Genomic DNA, 27,599 nt, shown 5'->3' with positions numbered 1-27,599 from the left:
CTTCGGGAGTCGGATTTCGATGCGTCGAACTGTCACCCCAAACCTGGATTCTGCACAGTTCTCAACTTTTCAGCCGTGCCATCCCGCAGTAGAGTTCAATCCTTCCCGTCGTGCGAAAATAAAAACCCGTAAACCAATCCGGGTTGGCCCGAGCATTCGGTGTAGTGGACACTTCCGGTGGTTTCCCCCTCATCCTGATTTCCCCGTTTCCTTTCCGGTTGCTGGTCGTGTGCGTGTTTTCCGACGAGGGAAATTTCCTTCAGAAGAAAGTGTTGCTTAAAAAGTTGCCGAGAAGAAGAAGAAAAGTGTGCACAGATTTTTCACACGGTTCCGCGCGGACATGGCCATGACAATTCGCCGAGGCCATCAGGACTAGAGGGTTTGTGTGTGTTTCTCCCGTGCAAAGAAAAGCGAGTTTTCTTTTGGGTTTGTTCGGTTTGGTTGAGTTTGTTTACTCTTGAAAATCGTGTCTGTGGCGAGAAGGAAGGTTCCGATTGTTGGCAGGCAGAAGGAGGAAAACTGAGGAGTGGCAGGGCGGAAGGAGAGCGCAGAAATTTGCACACCATCATCCCTGGGGACGGCGACAGAAGGCCACCATGGACGAATCTTTCCTGAAGGATTTGGAGACTGCGGCCCATTTTATTATGGTAAAGATTGGAAATATTAATAATTATGTATTCAAAGTCGGGAATTTCCATCACCAAAATTGCATTTTCCCTAGAAGAATAATTAAAATGGATTATAAGGAAAACGAAACGAAGGAAAAACTCCCCAACAAAAGCTCGTAAAAAATCCGGAATTCATTTGGCCAAACCCCCCTTCGAAGGAGGTTCCAGGAACAAACGACCAGCGGCCGTAACCAAAACAAAGCAACAAAATATTATCGATTTTCTGCAAACTGCTGGCCAACACAACACACCCACCAAAAAGGGGGCAGGCAGCCAGAGACAGGGAGGAGGCCGCCCTCGGGGGAAAATTTACGCACTCGCGGAATTCAATTTCAGTCTTGCACTTGCTTCGAAATAAAAGGGGGGCAGAACAATCGAGATGACGACGACGGTGGCCGTGGTTGAGATGCGAGAGAGAAAAGGCAAAAACACACGCATTTTGTACTCTGCGATGTGGGTGGTTGTGTCTAGGAATGCAACTTTGAGGTGGTCGTCGTCGTTTTGAGTTTTTCTGGTTTTTCTTGGGACGCATTTTTTTTTCTTTGTATGCGATTGTTTGTGGATTAACCTTGAGCGAATAATATAGGGGGTTGTTGCAAGGAAGAGTACATTTTTATCAAGGGGAAATAAGTAGGAGAATTAATTATGAATGAAGAATGAAGAAGCAGTCGGCGGTGTTTCTAACTATTTGGCCATAAGGGAAGTGGAAGGATTTGCTTTTTCTGGAAGTAGGGTAGCGTAGTCATTAATGAAACACTTTTGGTTTTCAACTTTCAATGATTTTTGTATTTTTATCATCTGCATTTTTCTATGAGCTTTTTGTTACATTTTCTTTCTATTAAAATGTTCTAGCATTGACCAAAATATGAGATCGATCTGATGTCTACAGCCAGAGTTATTCAACTGTCTCATTGTAGACGCACTTGGCAGAAACAATGAGACAGGTGGGGAACAATGAGACACTCTATAAAAATCAAAACTTTTCGAGCTAAACATCATGTTTTTGTGTTGTATCATTGCAGGTGACTTGGCTTGAACATTTTAAAGCAATTTTGCCAACTTGAAACTTTAATTAACAAAAGTTATACTAAAAAGTATCTAAATTTTGTAAAATCCATATTTTCATGCCAAATAACTTTATATTTTTGGTTAAATGAAGTTTAAACTCAATAAATATGCCAAAAATCACTATAAATTCATGTTTTGAAAGATTTACAAAGATTTTGAAAAGTTTAATGAAGAAAAATCAAAGTGTCTCATTGTTACCCATGGGCTGAAAAGAGTGGGGAACAATGAGACAGCCCTGGATTCTGGGTATGTTCTTAATTTTGGTCAAAACTGATGAAAGGACATTGTAGCCCAACTCATTCCCTATGAATAGTCGAAAGAAATCTGAAGAAAAAATAGTTTTTGTGTTAATGGCAGCCTATGAGCGAAAATGTAATTTTTGTCCATAATTTACTTTTACACCCCAGAATCAAACATTTATGAATTACTTTGCAAGGGAGCGTCCATAACCAAAGCCACTATTATGGCAAACGTGTATCAAGTAGACACACCTTTCCCCCAAATATGAGCCTGATTGGTTGAAACTACGACTTGTGAGAGCCATTTTATCATTGTTCCCCGTGTCTCATTGATGACTACTCTACCCTACACATAATTCGACGTTATTTTTATCAACCCTTGAAAAATAAATAAACTTAATACAATATTGAGAACATTTTTTTTTCAAATTTAAACATATGAACAATCACAAATTTTACAACGTTTTATTTACTTGTCTGTGGTTGAAGGATGTCAAAATACTAAATAAAAAATACTAAAACCCAAAATTTAAATCCTGATTTTTTTGCAATTCCGTCGTGAAACGACTTGATTTTCCTGTCATTCTTGAACGACGAAACAGCCTACTTTTCTGTACCAAAAATCACAAAGTCGAATAGTAACCCTTTATACAACAAATGCTGAAAAGTTCTAGTTTTCAGCACTGAAATGGATGCTGAAAAGTTGAACTTTTCAGCATTTTTTTATTTACACGATTCATTGACTCAATGCTGGGACATTTGTACTAGAATTCTGTTGAAAGGGAGTTATTTCAGAATTGCAAAAAACATTGTATGGAACTCGTTACAAAACTTGATTTTTTCACCACTCGTCTGAACCACTCGGTGAACCACGTTGGATAAATGAACGACTCGTGCTGAAAAAATCCTCTTTTTGCACCTTGTTGCATAAACTACTATTATACTATTATACGTCATAACAGTTATGCTAAAGTCATAAATTTACCAAATTTCAATGAATTTATAGCAAATATTCGTTTCTTTAACTTTTACCCTGGGCTTTGTCATAATGAGTGTCATAGGTTTGATGCTTGTTTGGCAAAGAGTATGATTTGATTCGATGTGGAATTAAAATCGAAGTGTTCAGTATATTGCTGAAGCTTCCATTTTTACACATGGACACCACTTCATGCTGCGAGAACCCACTTTGGCGTAGTCTCAGGGCTTAATCGATGGCCGGTAAGCTGTCATCGAGACAAGGAGGTTCTCTGATAGTGGAAATATCACATTTGTACAATGAACCGCTACATATGTGATTTTTCCCTATCTTAATGTGGGTGTCAGGTTAGGATGCGGGTTTAAAAAATAGTGATTGTAGAATTTAGGATTTTAACTATAAATATCAACTTTTATACTTTGCCTTTAGTTATTTAGGGACAAAATTAGTAACAGTGAATTTAGTAATTCTATCAGAATCGGTGATTTTCATTCAAGTAGCATAAAAACCATTCTAATTTGTCAAAATTTTCATAGAGTCTCGATCAATCAATAGTGAAATAATATCGGACTAAATTCGTTGATCTGTTGAACTAACGGTTGTCGGATTATGATTGTATCGACCATTGTTGCGAATCGAGGATCTACTGGAATTCTGACGAACAAATGGTCGTCTCTTTTTCAATTCACGACTTGTAAAATATCAACTGTTATTTTTTTGTTTTTTTTTTTTTTTTAGAAGCCAGACAGGTTTTAAAAGAAACGCTTTTTTTGGTTAATAATTAAAATGTCGGGGATTTGAGATAAGAGTAGCTTTCGGATAGGTTGCTTTAAATCTTGTATTCAATTCAGGTTAGGTAGTTATCCGCAAATGAATATTTGGACTTATATGAATAATTGAACATTTTGGACTTATGAATAACACACAACTGTGCATTTATTCTGGAGTCAGATCCATACAGCGTCAGTGTTTATTTGGTCGAAGTGTACTAATTCATTGGCAGATCTGATTCTAGTTGTAATGTACGACAAGACTACTGACGGACGTGACAGGACGAGGGCCCAGTTTAGAGGTTTCGACATCAACGATGTGCGGCTGGATCACCCTCCCAAAAAAAAAAAAAAATCATCCAAGTTCTTACTACTCACATCAACACTAATTTTCTTTCACCTCCCCCCTCCCGATCCCCTATATCTTCCGGTGGTGTTCATTTGGTATGCAATACTAGTTCGGCCACTACCCTTTTTTCCACAAGAAACCGGACAAGAAACCACCTTGCTCCGTAAAACGAAAACGAAAACGAAATATTCGTTTCTTTAACTTTTACGTCTTTACCCGATACCCGAACCTTTAAAAAATCTTATTTTATTTGAACATTTTTTATAGGTAATAACCGATTTTATTTTTTTTTAGTGAAAAATGCTATTAAAGTATTTTTTTTCCTCTCATTTTTTAGGGAAATTTTGAAGGGGGACCTGAAAAAATGGCAATGGACTAACTTCTGGTATTCTTGAATTCTAATTTTTATTTTTTTTAATTTCTTCGCAAATTTTAAATTCCAGAATGTCAAGATTTTTCAATCCAAAACTTTTGGTAAATTTTATAATTTCACTTTCTTAAATTTTATTCAAAATTTTTTCGCATTTTTGAACGAAACTTTTAAGAATTTTTTTTTTCTCTTAATTTCTGAGCTGTGTTTTGAAATTTTAGAGTTTTTTTTTACAATTTTAATTTTTTTTATAAGTATACAATTTTATTTTTCAGTTTCCTGATTTTCCAAAGCCTAAAAATAAAAAAAAAATATTCAAAAATTGAAAATTCAAAACAAAATCAATGATACAGAAATATAGAAATATAAATGCATCATACACCTGTCCAGTTGTTTTGCAGTCATTGATTTCCAAAATTTCTAAAATTCATAAAAGTTCAAAATATTTTTAAACGAGTCCAAACGTGTTAAATATGATTATCAATGCAGAAAAAGGCATTTAAGATTGTTCTCAGCTGTGTAACTTTCGGTCAGTTACGCCCGCTCAGTCGCAAGGACTCCCAGAAATATCCCAAGATCGGCTCAATAGGGGAAGGAAAAGACCATGTTTGCTCTCCTTAATGCGGCACGTTTATTCAGCCCTCAAGACCCTAATTCCCTACTCCTAACAACCTAACCAACTAACCTTGTGTGTGTGGTGTGTACGGGCCCGGTGGTTGAACTGCTGCACCCTGCTTGCTCGATCCGGCGCAGTGTCCGTGTCCCTCGGGGACACGTGGTTTCTCGCGCCGGAGTATAGTTCTCCGAATCTCCTCGCGGTCTTCTCAACCGCTCTGCTCCAACTCGTTCGTCTGCGCACAGTTCCCGTCCGGAATCTGGCCTGGGTCGCTCGTGGACCTGCTTCGCTTCGACCGGGTGTACCGGGCACAATGGGGGCGGTGTGTTGACGGACCGCACGCGTAGCGCAACACCGGTAGACACCTTCGGTCCGGTTCGTGCAGATGGTGACGGCTGCACAGGCTGCCCAGCCTCGGTGATCAGGTGACGGTAGATCACTTACAAAACTCGTACGGCGAATCGATTGCCAACTAGGCAAGACTTGGCTTAATCGGCCACGCGGTCGCGGGTTATAAGTAAACTTTTCGCTGATCGAACTTCCAGGTGTTGTTCGGTTTGTGGCTCTCGTACAAGTGGACGAGTCTAGCTGAGAAGGTCCTCCAGGAAGCCTCGACCTCCTCTCAGCACTTAGCCGTGCCTTGCGTTCTTCGCAAAGAACGCACAATTTGCAGTTCAGTGGCAGGGTGGGCATAGTGAGGCGTGTAATGTTGTTTTGGCTGCGTACAATACCTAAATTGTGTGTTGTGTGTTTGATATGACCGTTGTGCCGACTTTCTGCAAGATTTAGCTCAGATATTTAATTGTTTTGGGTTATTGGTTGATTTTTGGGCTTTATTTGGACGTTTTCGGGTTGATCTACCTTAGTTTCCCTATCTAGCTTATTAGCATTGTGGTCTACCTTCCCGTTTTTAATGAGAAAACCCCGGGACATACTGGTTGAACCTGGTGAAAGCGTGGACGAAACAAACCGTTTGGTCACAGCTGATTAGACTAAAATTTCCAATTCAATTTTGATATGTTTTTGCCCCGCTGATTTTTCTGACCAGTTGTGAAGGGGAGGGGGCGACATAAACGTTGAAAAATATTTGCAACGGTCTAAATAAAATCTAAAAATCAAAAATGCGAAAAAAATTAATAAAATTTAAAAAAGTTAAATTCAAAAATTGAAAAAATTACAAAATTTTGGATTGAAAAATCTTGCCAGTTTTGAATGAAATAATTTTAAAATTCAAGAATTTATAATTTTTGGATTTTTGAAGTTATAGATTTGTTTAATCTTTAGATCTTGGATTTTCTGAATTTCTGAGCTGTAATTTTGAAATTTTAGGTTTTTTTTCTATATTTTTATTTTTTTTTATAAATTTGAATGACTGTAATTTTTTAATTTTCAACTCATTTCAATTAGTGTAAAGTATTAGAATTGAGCCGTTTTGTTCCAGGATGTTCCATTTGCAATTCAGAGATTTGGAGAACCCTTTTTCAACTGAGATCAATTCATTCGCCTTTGCAGGGAGGGTACATATTTCTACGTTTTGATTTTGCTAGCTGAGTGCTTTTTAGGGAAAATAAATTTTGAAAAAAACCCAGGTCTATTAATTCTCTATTTTTTAAAGTTGCGTTTGTTTTTTTAATTTAATTGTTTTGAATTATTGATTGTTTTGAAGTTTTGGAATTCTTTACTTTTTTGATATTTGTTTTTATTTTTATTTCTGTTTAGATTTTTGGAATATTAGGTATTTGTGTTTAATTTTGAGTGTGGTGCTTTTCGGGACGCGCAGTTCTGTTTTTTTATCTTCTTATTTTTTCATTGTTTTTTTTTTTTTCACTCGCGTTTGTTGGCCGATGAGTTTTTTTGTGTTGTTCTCTTTTTATAGTTTTTTTTTATAAAAACTAACTTAATCCACCTATGTGGTTAGAGCCTTCCTCACTTATTACCAACAATGGCTGATATGATGGAATTGTACAAAAATTGCATGTATTTTTAAGGTCCGGAATAAAAAAGTACATAAATATCACTTAGGTAGCCATACCTCGAGACAGGGTTGCCAGATCTTTAATGTTTTGGACTCGTTGGAAAGGTCTTCTGATAACCTAACCAACGATGGGTTGGATGGTGGATCCGGACATAGTTTACATACATTTAAGTGAGATCCGGCATCCAAATTGTACATAAATATCACTTAAGTGGACATATCTCGAGACAGGGTTGCCAGATCTTCAATGTTTTAAACTCGTTGGAAAGGTTTTTTGATAACCTAACCAACGATGGGTCAGATGGTTGATCCGGACATAGTTTACATACATTTAAGTGAGATCCGGCATCCAAAAAGTACATCAATATCACTTAAGTGGGCATATCTCGAGACAGGGTTGCCAGATTTTCAATGTTTTAGGCTCGTTGGAAAGGTCTTCTGATAACCTAACCAACAATGGGTTGGATAATGGACCCGGGCATAGTTTACATACATTTAAGTGAGATCCGGATATATGTGAAAACACATTTTTATACATAACTTTTGAACTACTTATCGAAACTTCAATCTGTATAAAACTCGATCTATGGGACCCTAAACCAAGTCGACTGCAACAGGTTCGGGTCAAATCGGTTCAGCCAGTGCCGAGAAACGTGAGCTAGTTTGTTGGTCACATACATACATACACACACACTTACACACAGACATTTGTTCAGTTTTCGATTCTGAGTCGATATGTATACATGAAGGTGTAAATGTATGTAAACTATGTCCGGATCCACCATCCAACCCATCGTTGGTTAGGTTATCAGAAGACCTTTCCAACGAGTCCAAAACATTAAAGATCTGGCAACCCTGTCTCGAGATATGGCCACTTAAGTGATATTTATGTACTTTTTTATTCCGGACCTTAAAAATACATGCAATTTTTGTACAATTCCATCATATCAGCCATTGTTGGTAATAAGTGAGGAAGGCTCTAACCACATAGGTGGATTAAGTTAGTTTTTATAAAAAAAAACTACGACGTTTTTATACAAAGTTCATTTTTAGAGCAGGATTATAGCCTTACCTCAGTGAGGAAGGCAAAACGTACCTATTTTTTTGAGACTAGCAAGTCGTATTACTGGATTAAGCCCTTTCTATATCATCGATGATTGGAAGGCACGCCGTCGAATATTTTTTAAGGCTTATGATATGAAATCATTTCAATAAATGAAGCCCTTCCTACATCACCGTTGATCGGAAGGCACGCCGACGGAGAATTTCTGGAGAATCGCGGTCGAATTAATACTATATTTAAATCCCTAGATAGCTATCTTTCCGCAGCCGGCTGCCTAAGATTTTTAAAATTTCAACCGATAAACAATTTGCTTATGGTCGCATCACCTACCACAGTGAATCCTGACCTCATACCCATCTTACTAACCCCTCAAAACTCATGTGATACTTTGTCGGAGACGCAGTCGATTTAGCGGTTCCATCACTCAAGTATCGGACTAACATTCCCATCCACTTCCCCGTGTCTTACCTCTGGTCGTGGCCGGCGTCGGTATTGATCAGCACGATAGGGACCTTTGAAAATTGCGAAGGGGTGATGATTGGTTCCTACTTTTCATCTGTGGTCCACGGAGCAATGTTTAGGGGTCCTGGTCAATAACGAAGTAGCAGCTACGGGTAGACACCAATGCTATGCTATGCTATATTATTTGTGTTTAATTTTTTTTTTATGCCTGGAATATTTTATTTATGAATTTCTAAATTTTGGGATTTCTGATTTTTTGCAAACAAAGTCGCGACTATGCATTTTAAATAAAGTTTTGACCTCACCATCGTGTTCCTGTGAAAATTTAGGTGGTAGATGGTGTCTTTCACTTTTGAGTCAATGACTGTCAATGATGGTTTTGAATTCAGAGTCCAGAAATAGTAAATTGAAATGAAAATGTAATCACTACATGTAAAATGCTTCTACAAACAACACTGAGAAAACCATTTTTTGATTGAAACATTCTGAACCAAGATTTAAATGTTTTTCTAAAACAAACATGGCCGCCAAATGACTGATCGGGAAAGATGTCTTTCAGAGCCTTAACATAGGATTTCAATTTCGTTAAATGTTTTGACTTTGTTTGTACGACTTGCTGTTCCAGAGATATCGCAGTTTGAAAATTGAGGTTTTGAACTTTGTATTACAACAACTTCGACGAACACAACCGGCGACGTGCCTTCCGATCAACGGTGATAGAGGAAGGACAATCGCCTCTCGTTAGAGGACGCCGACAGTAACAATACTGCCGAGCAACCAAGTGACTCCGCTGCCCGCAATCGACTCTCAAACAGAACAATCACTCACCCCATGTACACGCTCAAAACACGAACACGACACGAAAGAAACAAAAATTAAAACGACAAAACAGGACTGCGCGTCCCCACAGGCAGCGCAATAATTATGCCATTATTCTTTTATGTCAGGAGCAACACGAGAAAAGGGCGGTTTATACATTTTAATGGAAAAAAACTGTTTTCAATATTGTCTATCTATCTAACTTTGTTTTGTTATAAAAATGCTCTAAATAAAAAAAAATACCTCTTTTGGTTATTGTAGATTGGAAAAGTACATTAAATTTTCCTTCTTTTCAAATCTTACTCCAACAGGCCCCTCCCACCGTGGTCACCAAGGAGCAGCGCCAGCAGTCCGAGGCGATCTTCATGAACTTCCGCAAAACCAAATCCCCGTACGTCCTATGTCAGACCATCCTGGAAAAGTCCGTCGTCGACCTCGTGCTCTTTGAAGCCGCCGACGTGCTCAAAAAGGCCGTGGTCGCCGAATGGAAGTACATTCCGGACCAGGACAAAGCCTCGCTGCGCCAGTACCTGCTTAACTACATCATTCAGCGGGACATTCCGGTGTTTATACGGGACAAGTTGCTGCAGGTGGTGGCGATCATGATCAAGCGGGCGAGCTTGGAGGATGTGGGCGTGGAGCGCGGCCAGATCATCGACGAGACGAAGAAGATGATGACGTCGGGGGACGTGAAGCAGCAGATCTTGAGCTGTAGCATAATATTGGCGATTTTGGAGGAGTACTGTAACATTGTGCGGTCGGACGACACCGGGTTGACCACGTACGAGCACTTCCGGGCGAAGAAGCAGTTTGAGGATTCGGACCTGCTGAAGGTGTTCATCATGACGCTGCAGTCGATGGAGGAGCTGATCAAGGTGTTTGACGCGGGCAACTCGATGCACCTGTATTTGTTCAAGCAGATGCTGTCGGTGATGGAGACGATCCTGACGTGGGGCTTTCTGCTGCCCAAGTTGCAGATCGTTCGGGTGTTGCAACCGTCGCTCTCGAAGAAGATCATCGACACGTCGGAAACGGTGACGAAGGCGTTGCACGCGCCTCCACTGCGACTGCACGCCCAGTGGAAGAACGTGATATTCGAGCCGAAACTGTTGGAGATCTTTTTCTTCATTTACTGGAAGACCCGGGACAACGAGGATCTTCAGCCGAAGGCGTTGATTTGCATTCTGCAGCTGTCGACGTTGAAGGGGCCGATCATCACAGATAACAAGGAGGAAAGCATGACCTATTTGGTGAACTACCTGACGCACTTTCTGTCGATGTTGTCCACGTGAGTAAAGGAGGTCAACGTTTCAAAAATATTTAGTTCACTAAAGACAAATTTCGTTTCAGAATTGAAATCAAAGAAAAGGAAGCGTACAGCTTCTCGCTGATCTTGCGCAAACTGCTGCAGCTGCAGCCACGGGCGGAAATTAAGGGACTGCCGAACTCGCTGTTCAACGCGTACATGCAGCGCACGCTCACGATGACGCTCAAGTTTATCGAGCTGTCCGCGATGGAGGAAGCGGTGAGTGTGATGAAAAATAGCTTGGTTTTTAGGGCATCTGCACCGTACAGAAAAGCTTAGTTTTCTGAAAATGTAACAAAAAAAAAAACCCCAAAGGTGCTGTATAAGTCATGCAAATTTTAAAATTCTAAAAACACACAATTCAAAATTTTCGATATTCTAAAAGTTTTTAAGATTAAAATAATATGAGAGTTCTCAAAATTCTAAAATTCTCAGATATTTAATTTAAATTTTTAATTTAAAAAATGTCAAGTTTTTTTTAATTATTGAAATTTGTAAAATTCTTGAAATTCTCCAAATTATTAAACTGAAAACTGAAAATTCTTAAAATTCCTATAATTCATAAAATTCCTAATGTTCTTAAATTTTTTAAATTATTTTAAAATTCTTAAATTTGTTACAAATTTTCAAATTCTTAAATTTGTTACAAATTTTCAAATTCTTAAAATTTTTAAAATTCTTAAAATTTTTAAAATTCTTAAAAAATTTAAAATTCTTAAAATTTTTAAATTTTTTAAAAATTTTAAAATTCTTAAAATTCTTAAAATTCTTAAAATTCTTAAAATTCTTAAAATTCTTAAAATTCTTAAAATTCTTAAAATTCTTAAAATTCTTAAAATTCTTAAAATTCTTAAAATTCTTAAAATTCTTAAAATTCTTAAAATTCTTAAAATTCTTAAAATTCTTAAAATTCTTAAAATTCTTAAAATTCTTAAAATTCTTAAAATTTAAAATTCTTAAAATTCTTAAAATTCTTAAAATTCTTAAAATTCTTAAAATTTTAAAATTCTTAAAATTTTAAAATTCTTAAAATTTTTAAATTCTTAAAATTTTAAAATTCTTAAAATTCTTAAAATTCTTAAAATTCTTAAAATTCTTAAAATTCCTAAAATTCTTAAAATTCTTAAAATTCTTAAAATTTTTAAAATTTTTAAAATTCTTAAAACTCCTAAAATTCTTAAAATTCTTAAAATTCTTAAAATTCTTAAAATTCTTAAAATTCTTAAAATTCTTAAAATTCTTAAAATTCTTAAAATTCTTAAAATTCTTAAAATTCTTAAAATTCTTAAAATTCTTAAAATTCTTAAAATTCTTAAAATTCTTAAATTTCTTAAAACTCTTAAAATTCTTAAAATTCTTAAAATTCTTAAAATTCTTAAAATTCTTAAAATTCTTAAAATTCTTAAAATTCTTAAAATTCTTAAAATTCTTAAAATTCTTAAAATTCTTAAAATTCTTAAAATTCTTAAAATTCTTAAAATTCTTAAAATTTTAAAATTCTTAAAATTCTTAAAATTTTAAAATTCTTAAAATTTTAAAATTTTTAAAATTTTTAAAATTCTTAAAATTTTAAAACTCTTAAAATTCTTAAAATTCTTAAAATTCTTAAAATTCTTAAAATTCTTAAAATTCTTAAAATTCTTAAAATTCTTAAAATTCTTAAAATTCTTAAAATTCTTAAAATTCTTAAAATTCTTAAAATTCTTAAATTTCTTAAAACTCTTAAAATTTTTAAAATTCTTAAAATTCTTAAAATTCTTAAAATTCTTAAAATTCTTAAAATTCTTAAAATTTTAAAATTCTTAAAATTCTTAAAATTCTTAAAATTTTAAAATTCTTAAAATTCTTAAAATTTTAAAATTCTTAAAATTCTTAAAATTCTTAAAATTCTTAAAATTCTTAAAATTCTTAAAATTCTTAAAATTCTTAAAATTCTTAAAATTCTTAAAATTTTTAAAATTTTTAAAATTCTTAAAATTCTTAAAACTCCTAAAATTCTTAAAATTCTTAAAATTCTTAAAATTCTTAAAATTCTTAAAATTCTTAAAATTCTTAAAATTCTTAAAATTCTTAAAATTCTTTAAATTCTTAAATTTCTTAAAACTCTTAAAATTCTTAAAATTCTTAAAATTCTTAAAATTCTTTTAAATAATAAAACTCCTCAAATTCTTAAAATTTTTAAAATTCATAAAATTAAAATTCTAAAAATTCTTAAAGTTCATAAAATTCCTGAAAAAATCTTAATATTCTTAAAAATCTTATAATTCTTAAAATTCTTAAATTTTTAAAAAATCTTAGAATTTTTATAATTCTTAAAATTCTTAAATGCTTTAAAAAAATTTAAATTCCTAAAAAAAATAAAAAATTCAAAAATCGAAAAAAAATAATTTTGAAAATTCAGCGAGTTTTTAAAATTTTAGTTTCAAATTTCTAAATTTTAAAAAAATCTCAAAATCCTCAGAAATCGCAAATTTTTCAAAATTCTCAAAGTTGAATTAGCAAATGTTCACTTTCCTCAAAACTCGCAAATTTCCCAAAATTTTCTCAATATTTTCAAAGTTTTTAGAAATCTCAATTCTCAAAATTGTCGAAATGCTTTAAATTCTCAAATTCCCAAAATTCTCAACAATGTTTTCAATGTTTTCAAAAATCAAAATTATCAAAATATTGCCAATTTTCAAATGTGCCCAAATTGTCAAAAATGCCGAATTGTCAAAATAGTTCAAATTGTCTAAATCGGAAGTTTTTTTTAAAAGGTCCAGTAAACCAAATTTCCAGTTTTTGCTTTTGGATGTTTTTGAAACCGCTTTGAGTCAGGGTATTAAAAATACCCAAAAGCAAAGACTGAAAATGAGGTTCATTGGACATTTAAAAAAACTCCAGAAATTTTCCAAACCGCCCAAAGGTCCAAATTGTCAAATGTGGTAAATTTGTCAAAATAGCCAAGTTTGGCAAATTTGTCATTTTTTTCAAATTGTCAAATTGTCAATTGTCAATTGTAAAAATTGTCAAATTTGTAAAATTTGTCAAAATTATCAAAATAATCAAAATCATCAAAAATATCAAAATAATTTAAATTATTAAAATAATATAAATGATTAAAATTGTTAAAAATCTCAAAAATCATATAATCGACAAAATTCTCAAAAATTATAGAATTGACAAAATTCTCAACAAAAAAAAAAAAGCCGAAATCACATAATTCTCAAAACTTTCAAATTCCTAACTTTTTTTAAATTTTCAAAATTCACAAAGTTTTCAAAGTTCGTAAAACTCTCAACACTTTCAAAATTTTCATTTTTTTTTCTAAACAATTGCAATGCTTAATTCTCAAAACTCGTAACATTCTCAATTTTTTCAAAACTCCCCAAATTATCTAAATTCTCAATATTCCGAAAAATGATAAAAAAATTACAATTCCTAAAATTATCAAAATTTTCAAAAACACCAAATTTCTTTTAAATAAATAAATTCTTAAAAAAATATTTTTTAAAAAATTACTAGATTTTAAAAATAATTTAAATTTCAAAATTCTCAACGTTTTTAACATTTTTAAAACTTTCTGCTTTTTAAAAATTCCTTATTTTTTTTTTTTTTTTTAAATCTGTTTTTTTTATTTTAAAGAAATTCAAAATCTGAGGGTTTTTTTTTTCAAAAGGACGTAACCTTGCCTGAAAACGCCCAATGTTACTTTAGAAATCTTCAAAATTATCAACATTTAAAATTCTCAAAATTTTCAAAATTCTTAAAACTCTCATTTTTTTTCAAAATTAGCGAAATTTCTAAAGTTTTTCAAAGTTAAAAAAAAATCCCAAAATTCACAAAATTTCTAAACTTTAAAGCCCAAAAATTCTAATGCTCTTAATTTTTAAATTTGAAAAAAAAAAATGAATATTAGGAAATTAGTTAATGCAGAAATCCGAAAATTTTAGAAATTTGGCAATTCTTAAATAGCAAAAAACTTTAAAAATTGTAAAGTTGTTCTAAAATTCTGGATTCTATGTTTAAAAGTTGTTTATGAATCGACACATCATTTTTTTATGATTCATTGCAAAATATGTAAAAAATTAACTTGATAAAATTGCCAACATTGATAGGTTTGCCCTCCAATTAGATGCCTGCGGTGGAAATGCCCTTAATACGATACTAATCCGCCTCTCTTTTTGCAGCTCTCCCCGGACGAAACGGTGTACATCGACGCGCTCGGCAACCTGCTCGAGATTTGGCTGTACATCGTAAACGACAAGGAAAACTACCCAGTCGAGGTGATGGTCCCGTTTGTGACGCAAATGTTCGAAAAGTACGTCCAGTACCACCTGGCGGCGCCGGATGGAATGCGGGGCGTCGGTCGGGACTCCGAGCTGATTGACGAAATCGCCGAGTTTGAAGAGTCCGATCGGGAGCGGTTTAAGGAACAGCTGATTATAATTGGGTACTTTGGACGGGAGATTCTGGGACATTCGTTGCCACTGCTGTCTAAGCTGTTGGAGGATCGTACGAGGAATTTGGGCACGCAGCTGCACCGATTACACTCGACCAAGACGATGGACGAGGCGGGGTCGAAGGCGTTGGTGAATTTGTTCGAGGATATTCACTGGATCTTGCTGGTTACGGGGCACGTGTTGGCACTGGAGGCGGACGGCGAGTCGGCGATGATTCCGGGGGAGATTCTGCAAATGTGCAGCCAGCAGATTGCGTCGAACGTGACGGACGTGAACAATAGCTTGAAGTTGTTGGCGTCGCCTAATCAGGACATTCAGGAGATTCCAAACGCGGAGATGAACGCGGATCCGGTGATTCGGCTGATCGCTGCCGGGTTTCGGTTGTGCGAGCTGGAGAAGAGTGCGATCGAGGTGAGGATGTATCAGTTTTTGAGTCCGGAGTTGAGCACCACGTTGGTTTGGTTCATGCGAAGGTGGAGCGATGCGTACCTGATGCCGTTGAACGAGGATTCCGTGAGTAGCATTTTCAAGGAGGCGTTTGGGTCGCGAACGCCCGGTTCGGTGTGGGTCATCAACTACCTGCTGAACAAGATCTGCCTCAACGCACAGTTCCTGCGGGCGGAGCAGTCCGTCATTGAAGAGACGTGTGATCTGTTCCTGGTGTTGCTGCGACGGCGAGATCGCTGCCAAGCGATCTTCAACTCGGAGTACTTCCGATCGATCTGCGACCTGAAGAGCGTTGACCTACCGGTGGCGATCAAACGAAAGCTGCTGAAAGGGTTCGTGATGGTGGCTTCCAGCGTGGAGAGTGACGAGTTGAGGCACGAATACCTCGGGAAGATCCTGCAACCGATTGAAGACAAGTACAAAATGTTGATCTCACATCAGAATTTCCAGTCCGTGTACCAGAACGAAGAGGTGCAGCTGAAGGTGATTGAAATTCTGGAGGAACTGATCGGGTGTGTGCAGGGCGCGTACCAGAACTCGATCACGATCATTTTCTCCAAGATCCAGAACATCTGCAAGGAGTTGCCCACGTTTTTGGACCTGTACCACAATTATACGGTGCGTAGAAAAACAATTATTTTCATGTGCTAGAATTCCTTTTAGAATTTTCAGGAATATTAAGAATTTTAGGAATTTTGGGAACTTTAGGAATTGTAGGAATTTAAGAAATTTTTAGAATTCAGGAATTTTAAGATTTTTTGGGAATTTTAGGAACTTTTGAAATTGTTGGATTTTTAGGAATTTCAGAAATTTTAGAAACTTTGTGAATTTTAGGAACTTAAGGTTTATTTTTGATTTTAGCAATTTTATGAATTTCAGGAACTTTAGAAATTGTAAGAATTTTAGGAATTTCAGGAATTTTAGCAATTTAAGGATTTTTAGAAATTTTAAGAATTTTAAGAATTTTAGACATTTTAGGAACTTTAGAAATTGTAAAAAATTAAGGAACTCAGGTATTTCAGGAACTCAAGGAATTTCAGGAGTTTTATGATTTTTTTTGGAATTTCATGAATTTGAGGATTTTTTTTTTAAATTCAAGAAATTTTAAGAATTTTTGGAACTTTAGAAATTGTTGGAGTTTTTGGAATTTCAGGAATTTGAAAAACTATATGAATTTTAGAAATTTTTAGAATTTTAGGAATTTTAGGAATTTTAAGAATGTTAGCAATTTTAAGAATTTTAGGAATTTTAGGAACTTAAGGAATTGTAGGAATTTTAGAAACATCAGGTATTTCAGGATTTTTTTTTTGGGAATTTCAGCAATTTTGAACTTTTTGAACTTTAGGAATTGTAAGAATTTTATGAGCTTTAGGAATTTCAGGAATTTTAGGAATTTTAAAAATTTTAGGAATTTTAGGACTTTAAGAAATTTTTAGAAATTTAAGATTTTTGGGAATTTTAGGACCTTTAGGAATTTTGTGAATTTTATGAACTTTTTGAACTTTAGGAATTGTAAGAATTTCATGAACTTAAGGAATTTTAGAAATTTTAAGAATTTTAGGGATTAAAGAAATTTTGAGAATTTTAGAATTCCAAGTATTTAAAGATTTTTAGGAAGTTTAAAAATTTTAGGAATTTTAAGAATTTTCGCAATTTTAGGATTCTTTTTATTTTAAGAATTTTAGGAACTTAAGGAATCGTAAGAATTTTAGAAACTTAAGGTATATCAGGAATTTTAAGAATTTTAAAAATTTTAAGAATTTTAAGAATTTTAGGAATTTTAGGAATTTTAGGAATTTTAGGAATTTTAAGAATTTTAGGAATTTTAAGAATTTTAAGAATTTTAGGAATTTTAAGAATTTTAGGAATTTTAAGAACTTTAGAAATTTTAAGAATTTTAGGAATTTTAAGAATTTTAGGAATTTTAAGAATTTTAGGAATTTTAAGAATTTTAGGAAATTTAAGAATTTTAGGAATTTTAAGAATTTTAGGAATTTTAGGAATTTTAGAAATTATAGGAATTTTAAAAATTTGAGACATTTTAAGAAATTTAAGGATTTTTTTTTTGAATTTTAGGAATTTTAGGAACGTAAGGAATTGTAAAAAAATAAGAACTTCTGGTATTTCAGGAATTTGAGGAATTTAAAGAATTTTAGGAATTCGAGGAAATCTAGGAATTTTAAGAAGTTCAGAAATTCTAGGAATTTTAAGAATTTTAGGAATATGAGGAACTCTATGAATTTTAAACAATTCAAGAATTTTAGGAATTTCAGGAATAAAAAAAAAAATTTCAGTATTTTCAAGAATTTTATGAATTTTTGAAATTTTAGGATTTTTTTTGAATTTTAGAAATTTTAGGAACTTAAGGAATTGTAAGAATTTTATGAACTTCAGGTATTTCAGGAATTTCATTTGTTAAGTAACTTTAGGAATTCAGGGAATTTCAGGAATTTCATGAAAATTATGAATTTAAGGAATTGTAAAAATTTGAGGAAATTTGGGATTTTCAAAAATTTAAGAAATTTTAGGAATTTAGAAATTAAAAAATTTATAATTTTATAATTTTATTATTTTAGAATCTAAGGATATTAGAACTTTAGATTTTTTTTAAGTTCACGTTTTTGCTTCACCTTCAGACAATCGTCGAGCTCATCCTGGAGCTGGTGTGCGAGATCGTGGCCAACATCGGCAACGCGTCCTCGGAAAAGGTCATCCGAACGGCCGTGCACGAGTGCTGCTTCTCGGTGATCCGCGTCTACGTGAAAAACAACTCCAACCGCGTCTCGCTCGACACGGCCAAGAACGACTCCGACCCGCTCGATCTGATCCTGATCCTGAAGCTGCTCAACTATCTCACCTCCAAGTCGCTGTTTGCGGACGACTTTGCCGGCTCCGAGGACAGCAGCGCCCAGTCGGCGGAGATTTGCATCTTCGGGCTGACGCACATCGTCCCGCTCATCACGGTCGATCTCATCAAGTATCCGGATTTGTGTCTGCAGTACTACAGCACGATCACCTCGTTCATCGAGGAGAAGTCGCATGTGGTGAGTTGTTTTGCAAAAGTTGCAAGTTTCCAAAAATTCTAATTAGATCCTCGCAGATTCCCAGCCTCCACCCGGACCTCCTCAAGCAACTGCTCGGCTCGATCGAGCTCGGCCTCAGCTCGTTCACGGCGGACATCGAGAGCAAGTGTCTCGAGTTTCTGGAGATCTACGCCAACGGCGTCTACTTCCACCAGGATCCGTCCGCCCCGATGGCCCAGCTGTTGCGACCCTTCCTCAAGCTGATGCTGGACATGATATTCGGTCAGAAGATCGACCTCAACAACACGATGGACTGGTACCGGACGGTGTTTGTGGTGATCTGCTGCTTCCCCGAGCACTTCAAGGAGCTGCTGCAGCACTTTTTGAGCGAGCAGTTTGCCGACGCGGAGCAGGGCGCCGGTAAGGATGTGGCCGCGAGCAGCGTGTCGCTGGTGAACAACATGGAGTTTGTGAACAATCGGCTGGTCAAGTCCAAGTTTGTCGATCGATTTGATAAGTTTGTTACGTTGGTGAGCACGATGTACAAAAAGTAAAGGGCGGTGGAGCATGAATGGGGAAATTTGAGGTAAGTTTGACTTTATTTTTATTGAATATTCAGTTCGCGGACAGGACGATTGACATTTTTATGAGTTTTGTTTGACAAATGCCTTATTTTAAATAAATAAGAATATTTAGATGAAAATCATGAATGTTTGTATCTAAGAACTCTATTTCTGATGCGAACAAAATTGTCATTTAGAAAGAAATGACAACAATCCGGAATGACAGGCAGCTCGCAGAAATGGTCTAATTGGGGGAATTTTGGTGGGGTATCAAAATTTATGGTTATCGTTGGCGATTATGATCATTAACATTTTTATGACAGTTTTCACATTCCGAACTAACCGGAAGCCCTTAGAATTGTTTCGATGGGGGGACAGTTCCAAATTTCATGGTTTTCAATACTGAACATGTGGACAAAATCTACCAAATTCCAGGTTCAACCTCTTTCAATAAAGTTCTTTGTCAACCTGTTCATGTCTGCAACATACACCACCGTTTTATTTATTTTTTAATTCTTGCATAAATATGGTAAATTTTAACATCAAGAATCGATTCCACATCAAACCAACAAATAAAAAGAGCGCCAATTTGGTCCTCGCCGAGTTAGGGTGGTCAAAATAACAGCGTTCTCACATTTTTTTTTTGCAAAAATCATTTGTTTTCTTATTGTGTGTCCAGCAAAATGTATGAAAAAATATTTCTATCCAGGTTTTTAAGCGAAGATGGCGTTCGAATGGTGAACGCCCGAAATGTCAAAATCGCGCAGTAGCACCAACATTAGAAAAAAAATGTGGCTGTCATGCAATGGCACACTTGTTCCGTAATGTTGGTACCACTGCGTGATTTTGACATTTCGGGCTTTCACCATTTGAACGCCATATTCGCTTAAAAACCTCGATGGAGAAGCACCTAACTAATTTCTCTAATTTGAAATTTGTAATTTGTAATTTGTGGAAAGACTCTGTTACGAGATACGTAACTCTAGAGAGAGCGAGGGAAAACACGACTGGTTGTGGGGAAAGTTAAATGTGGAATGAAGTTTTATTGAACGGAAAACTTAAAGTTAATGATCACCGATTGTCATTGATTACTTCGATCTTCATTACTCCTCCTCAATCAGTGATCTTGAAGTCCCATAGCAGCGCGATGTAACTCCAGTTTCTGCTTCTGTAAAGGCTTGGTCAATCCATCGGCTACCTGCACTTCGGTGTTGATATAGGTAATCTCGACATCGCCACGATCTAGTGTGTCCCGTATAAAGTGGTGACGAATGTCAATGTGTTTCGTTCTGGAGTGGAAACCACCGTTCTTCGAAACGGCTATGGCGCTCTGGTTGTCGCAGTAGATGACGATCTCCTCATTCTTCTCGATCCGGGCGCGTAGACGTTTCCACCACAAAGCTTCTTGTACTGTGGCAGACAAGGCCATGTACTCCGCCTCGCAGGTTGACAACGCCACGGTTTGTTGTCGTTTGCTGCACCACGAAATAGCTCCACCTTGCGCGATGAAAACGTATCCCGTTACAGACTTCCGGCCCTCGCAGTCTGCGGCCCAATCAGCATCCGTGTACCCCTTGATGTCTGCGTTACCGTCCTTCCGATACGTCAACTTGAACTTCGATGTCCCTCGCAAGTACCGCATCAGGTGTTTGACGGCGTTCCAGTGCTTGTCTCCGGGGTTGTCGTTGAAGCGGCACAGAACGTTCACGGCGTGGCATATATCTGGACGGGTGCACTGTCCCAGATACATCAGGCAGCCCACTGCCTCCTTGTAGGGTACGTTCGCCATCCGCTTGGCTTCTTCAGGATCGGTTGGTTCCATCGACTTGGTCAGATTTTCGGCGGCGTTCATCGGTGTGGCAACCGGCTTGCAGTTGGACATCTGGAAACGAGCCAACACAGACTCAACGTACGCCTCTTGGTCCAGTGAAACGGAGTCCTTGGTCCTTGAAACACGAATGCCCAAGACGTGCTTAGCTGGGCCAATATTCTTCATCCGAAATTCACCACAAAGTTGATCCTTGACCTCCTTCCTCCAGCGCTTGCAGTTGCTGAAGATCAGCAAGTCATCCACGTACAGCGCAAGAAACAGAACCTTCTCTCCGACGACCTTGTAGTATACGCACGGGTCGTAGTCGGCACAAGTGAGACCAAACTTCTTCAACGCAGCATCCAGCTTGAGGTTCCACACGCGGCTGGACTGCTTCAAGCCATAGAGTGCCTTCTTGAGTCGGCAAACCTTCGTCTTGTCTTGGTCGTCAAAACAGGGCGGCTGTTCCATATAGATTTCCTCGGTCAGCTCACCTTGGAGGAACGCGGTGATGGCATCCATCTGGTCGATCTGGAGATTCATCCTGGCAGCGAGCGCAAAGAGGTACCGTAGGGAACTATGACGAACCACGGGGGAATACGTTTCTTCATAATCCACCCCCTTTCGCTGAGAGTACCCTTTGATCACCAGCCTTGCCTTGTATCGATCCACCTTGCCGTCAGCGTCCACCTTCGTCTTGTAGACCCATTTGCATCGAATCGCCTTCCGATCAGCTGGTAGTTCAGTCATCTCCCAGGTCCCGTTGCTGATGAGAGCATCGTACTCCTCCTGCATCGCACGTCTCGAGCGGTCGGAATCGTCACGTGTCAACGCTTCTTGGTGCGTACACGGGTCATCGAGATTGCGCTGTGAACAATTGGAACCAGTATCGCCATCGTGGACATCAACATGGGAATACTTGCCGTGGGGTGGGCACCCCCTATCGTTGAGCATCAACCCATGTTGGAAAACGTCGTCAACTGGTCTTTGATTTGATGACGACGGGGGTGCAGTGCTGGCAGCATTCTCTCGTCGGGCAGCTGAAGTGGACGATCCGTCCATCATCGGGGCATCTGAAACACGCGAAGAGCGCTTACCATTGCACTGGACATTGAAATCTTTATACTTGCCAGGGATTGCGCGCTCCCTACCGCTGCGCCTCAACGCCTGTGACTGGGGCGGATGTGAAGATTGTCGCGGCGGGAGCGCAGGAAGTGTCACGGAGTCATCAGCATCCTCGAACTCGTCCGAACTTGTATCGGATGCCTCCTCTTCTTCCACTTGCTCGGGTTCTTGAGCAGGTTCCGGTTCTTGAGCAGGTTCCAGCTCTCGAACAGGTTCTGGTTCTTGAACAAGTTCTTCAAAATCCAACCTCACGTACGTCGACTGTGGCCCGTTGGTAGCTTTGAGAGTTGTCCTTCCGTCGCGATCCGCCAATCCTTCATCGAGGAAAGTCACGTCCCGGCTCATGAAGATCTGCTTCGATTTCACGTTGTAGAGACGATAGCCCTTCGTCTCCTCGTCGTACCCGATCAGGATACATTCAACCGCCTTCGGATCCCATTTGCGCCGCTTCTGTTTCGGGACATGGGCCATCGTTGTCGTCCCAAACACTCGCAAATTGGACAGATCCGGTTTACGACCAGTCCAGGCTTCTTCTGGTGTCGTCTGAATCCCCGTGCACGGAGATCGGTTGATCAAATACACGGCAACAGCAGCTGCTTCCGCCCAAAACGTCTTCGGCAAGTTGGCCTCGAATAGCAAGCAACGTGCCTTCTCGACGATCGTCCGGTTGGCCCTCTCCGCTAGACCGTTTGCTCGGGTGTGTACTCAACGGTGGTCTGGTGGCGAATCCCCAGCTGACTCAGGAGCTTCTCGAAACCCTTGTTTTTGTACTCCGTCCCGTTGTCCGTACGCAAAACCTTCAGCTTGTGTCCTGTCTGCCTCTCTGCCATGCTGTGAAAGTCCTTGAAGCAGCGAGTCACCTCTTCTTCGGATTTGTGACGCAGGAAGTAGATGAACATCTTCCTCGTCCGATCGTCGATGAAAGTGATGTAATATCGACTTCCACCGATGGATACCTGCTCCATTGGTCCGCAGATATCGGAATGCACCAACTCAAGCACCTCGGTCGCTCTGGTTCCACTCTTGTTGAAAGGCAGCCTGGTCTGTCGCCCCATGGGACAGATTTTGCAGCCAGCAGCACTATCAGCCTCCAGGAATTGGACTCCAGTCACCATGCCGTTGCGCAATCTGGTCAAGTTCTTGATTGACAAATGACCGGTACGCTTGTGCCACAGCTCAACGGTTGTCGGCTGACACACCAGCACCTTGGGTACGTCCTGTTCCAGCTTGAATAGTCCGTTCGAGCGACTTCCGGTCGCGATGCACGTGCCCTCGAGATCGAGCACTTCACAGCCCTTCTGGCCGAAAACAACGGTGTGGCCACTATCGACAATTTTACCTACCGACAGTAGATTGACTACCAGTTCCGGAATCAGCTGCACTCCGTTGACGTCAATCTCTTCTCCACAGGTCGGATGTAGCACGGCAGTGCCCTCCGCGACGACCTGCATTTCGCCTTTGTTTGCGGCGAACTTCTTCCCATCTGCTTGATGAGCGTCACGCAGCAACGACTTCGTCCGGGTGAGATGGCAAGTGGCTCCGGAATCGAAGAACCAGTCCTCAGTCTTCATCTCGTCCATCGTCGTCAGCACGGCACCAAATGCACGACCTGGCTTGCTACCACCTTTTCTCTCCGGCGGTTTCGACGACGACTTGGCGGGACAATCCCGCGCGATGTGTCCAAACTTGTGACAGGAATGGCACTTTGGACCCTTGGACTGCGGCTTACCAATATTCTCCTGCTTGTAGCTCGGCTTGCCCTTCACCGCAAACGCTGGTTCGATGGTCTCCGTCGGCTCGTGATCCTCCTGCAGCAACTTTGTTTTGATCAGGTCGCCCGTAATCTTCGAGCCAGAGTTTTGTAGCGCCATCACCATCGGCTTGTAGCTTTGAGGCAGGCCAGCAAGCAGCAGCATTCCAACCCATTCTTCCGAAATCGGGAATCCGACACCACCGAGTTGGTTTGCGGTAGCAACCATTCTCGTCACGTACGCCTCCATGGATACGGAGTTGGCCAAGTTCGTTGTCATCAGCTTGTGCAGGAGACCCCAGCGACGCGTCAATCCGTTGTCTTCGTAGGTCTGCTCCAGCTTGTCCCAAGCGCCTTTGGCCGTTGTTGTCCCCTGGACATGGACGTACAACGAAGGGTCGAGGCCAAGAATAATCTTTCCTCGAGCTTTACGGTCCTTCGCCTTCGGAATTGCTTCAGGCGTACCGTCATCCTTCAGGTTCGGTTCCACAGCTTCCCACAGCTCCTCCGTTTCCAAGTAGGTCTGCATACCGAATTTCCACGTGCACCAATTCTCCCTGCCGAGCAATCGTTCGACGACCGGAGATGGTCCGTAGCGTGCGCCATTCTTGAGGAAAACGGTTCTTCAGGAAAACTGCTTGCGTGAACTTCTTGTTTAAAATTCTTGGGGAAACTTCTTGCGAAAATTTTCAATCTTCTAGAAGCTTAGACACTTTCCACCCACACCTGGGCCCATAACCTCTAGAGAGAGCGAGGGAAAACACGACTGGTTGTGGGGAAAGTTAAATGTGGAATGAAGTTTTATTGAACGGAAAACTTAAAGTTAATGATCACCGATTGTCATTGATTACTTCGATCTTCATTAGTAACGTCATTATTGAATGGCCCCAAGTAATGTTTTTACTCATCTTCTTTCTGATTTGAGTAAGAATTCATCAATAAATCCTCTAAAAGCATCAGGAAATACAACACTAATGTAATGATTAACCGGAGCGTTTGGTACGGTATGTCCACGCATCCTTCCTCCACTGTAGATTCTGTGAAACGTGTTCCGTTCTCAGAATCATATCTGCGGTAAACTCAATGCAGTAGGGCTGGCCGCTTTAATGTTTACAATACATTTTCAGGTGTTCCCGGATGTTTTTGAAATTGGGGAGTTGTTTGCAATATCAGCGCTGTTGAACCACCCTTAAATCACTTGAAAAAAATTCAGAAAATATGTAATTTAAGAAAAATATCATGTTTTTATATTTTGCAGTATGGATATTAAACGATTAGAAATTTTGTATACAGTTCTAATGTTTTAGATTTTCTGGCATTTAGCTCAAATATTCTCAAAATATTTTTTTTATAATATGTACTCAAATTTTAATAATTATGGGCCTAAATGCAACCGAAAAAATCTTTTTCTGAAAAATCAACCTTGTTGAACCACCCTAATAAGTACTATTTTTTCACAATATTCGTATTTTTTTAAAACACTCAAGTTTTTTTTATTTCGCAGTATGGATATTAAACGATTCGAATTTTTGTATGCAGGTTCACTAATTTAATGTTTTTGAAATTAAATGCTATTTTTTTTACAAATACCGTATTTCAGTGAAAATACCCAAAACATATCGAATCGCTTGATTCCCATACCGCACCGCAAATTGTGAAAATGTGGGTTTTCTTAATTGTGAAAATTTTAGTATTTTTTTCTCCAAATCCTCTCAAACAGTGAAAATATATACAAAATTCTAAAACTTTTGATATCCATATTACATTTTTTGTGTTTTCAACAGATACGTTTTTTTTTACAGTAAAAGTATTTTGTGAAAATTGATGTGTACTTACAATTTGAAACTTTCTACATTATTAATTCAAGATACTTTAAAATAATTTATGAAAATAACATATTAGTGAAAGCTTGAATTAATCAATTTAAGTAAGTTATTTCAAATGAGTGATTATCAGGGGTTGTTCAAATATTACGTCCAGAGATTTTCGGGATTTCAGATTATCGAGAATAACCTTATTAATTAACAAGCTTGATCAATACTAATCCACTTTTCTGATTACTGATACTATATAATTACTAGTTGGTGTTAAACACTTCAATCAATTAATTTTCAGGTTCCATTTAAATCATTGAAGATGATCTTATCACAAAAATTGGCTTCAGGATGAACACATTTGACAGTTTGAGAACTCAACGTAACCAGAAGCCTAACAAGCATAAAAAACGGTAAAATCTCATCACGAGAAAAGACATGCAGCATGGAAAACACCAAGTGAAAAAAAATGACCTAAACTGATTCTAGAAGGAGCAAAGCTAACTGTGCATAACAATCGGTCGGAATGTGTGTGTAACGAAAGAGAACGAAATGTAAAGTTATTTCTTTCTTTGTAAGAAAACAAGTTTGTTGAACGACAAAAAAAAATGAGCTGTTACTTATTTGTGTTTGTTTGTTTGTTTTGTGTCTTTTTGTGATCGTCTCTCTTTAAATGTTGCCTTCGTTTTTCGAGACTTTTTCTGTATCTAAAAAAAACACGATTTAGGTAGAAATTTAAGCTCTCGTGTACTGCTGACACACACACACACACACACTAAATTAAACACACACAACTAGTGGTACTGATATTGTAGCTAGGACGGCGCGAACTTAGGCTAGGATTTTCGAATGGGCATTTTGGAAAGAAATGTGTACACCAGAGCTTTCTGTTTTAAGATTCTTCCATTATTTTTTGTCTTTCTTAAAAAGGTAAACTCACCAAACTAACCGTTCTGTACAACTAAACTACAATCAACCAGATTTTAACAAAACAAAAAAAATTGCACACAGTGAGTGAAACAAAACTAGACTTTTCCCCTCGTTCTTTCTTACCAAAAAGGCAACGCACTTAAAACTGTTACAATCACTATTACTACTACTACTATTACCACTAAAGTGAAAACTATAACATAGTTAAAAAGAAGAAGAGACATCCAATCAAACTTTTAGAAAGCCATCCAATTTTATGATGCAGCTCGGTTGTGGAATTTCGCTCATTCAGCTAACATCGATGGCCTTTTCATCACCTCCATAATTTCTTCTGATTGACCTGTCATGTTGTTTGACAAAAACTTATCGCAACTATTAGAACTTTGTCCCACTTGAAAAAAGAAGATGAAATTTAGTTGAGTTATGCGACAACTATTACTACTAAATGCAGCCCAGACTCGATTATCCGAAGCCTCGATTATCTGATGGTTTGTATTGGATTTCGGATAATCGAATAACGAATAAAAAAAAATAAATATTATTTTTATTTTCTTACTTTAAACATCAAATTCGGGTTCTGCGACCCCATTTTAATCAAATTTGAATAGTTGGAATGTTAGTTAAGTTACAAAATTCTGTTTTTTCATATTTCATCATTGCCATTTTGGCCGCCATCTTGGAATGAAAAAATCTAAATCACTTTCTTAAGCTCAACAATCAAAAATAAGTAAAAGATTTTTATTTTCGTGATTCGATTATTCGAATTTTCAATTATCCAAAGTGAAACTTTGTCAAGGCCTTCAGATAATCAAGTCTGGACTGCATGAGTATTTTTTTTCTTATTTTTGGAAAGGAAACAACTGAAACGAACATTCTCTTAGAATAGGTTTTTGAGTGGAAAGAGATAGAAAACAATGTTGTTAACGATTATTTATCAATGTTCGATTACGATATTAGCTTTAACGATCCACGATTATTCTACTGGCGAAGAACTTTTAAATTCTAATACTTTAA

General features: G+C 37.5%; 1 protein-coding gene across 1 annotated transcript; it reads left to right on the top strand.

The window, feature by feature from the left end:
• Positions 1 to 44: 44 nt before the first annotated feature.
• LOC6052261 (exportin-4) lies at positions 45 to 26,278 on the top strand. Its single transcript, XM_038252501.1, has 7 exons — positions 45 to 647; positions 9,687 to 10,663; positions 10,726 to 10,900; positions 14,851 to 16,188; positions 18,207 to 18,614; positions 18,671 to 19,179; positions 25,957 to 26,278. Exons 1-6 carry the CDS (start codon positions 597 to 599, stop codon positions 19,145 to 19,147), a joined length of 3,426 nt encoding a protein of 1,141 aa, XP_038108429.1. The 5' UTR covers positions 45 to 596; the 3' UTR covers positions 19,148 to 19,179; positions 25,957 to 26,278.
• The last annotated feature ends 1,321 nt before the right edge of the window (positions 26,279 to 27,599 follow it).

Source organism: Culex quinquefasciatus, chromosome 2 (genome assembly GCF_015732765.1).
Source record: "Culex quinquefasciatus strain JHB chromosome 2, VPISU_Cqui_1.0_pri_paternal, whole genome shotgun sequence".
Lineage (NCBI taxonomy): Eukaryota > Metazoa > Arthropoda > Insecta > Diptera > Culicidae > Culex > Culex quinquefasciatus.
Note: the sequence above shows the minus strand (reverse complement) of the source record. Positions and strands in the feature narration are given on the sequence as shown.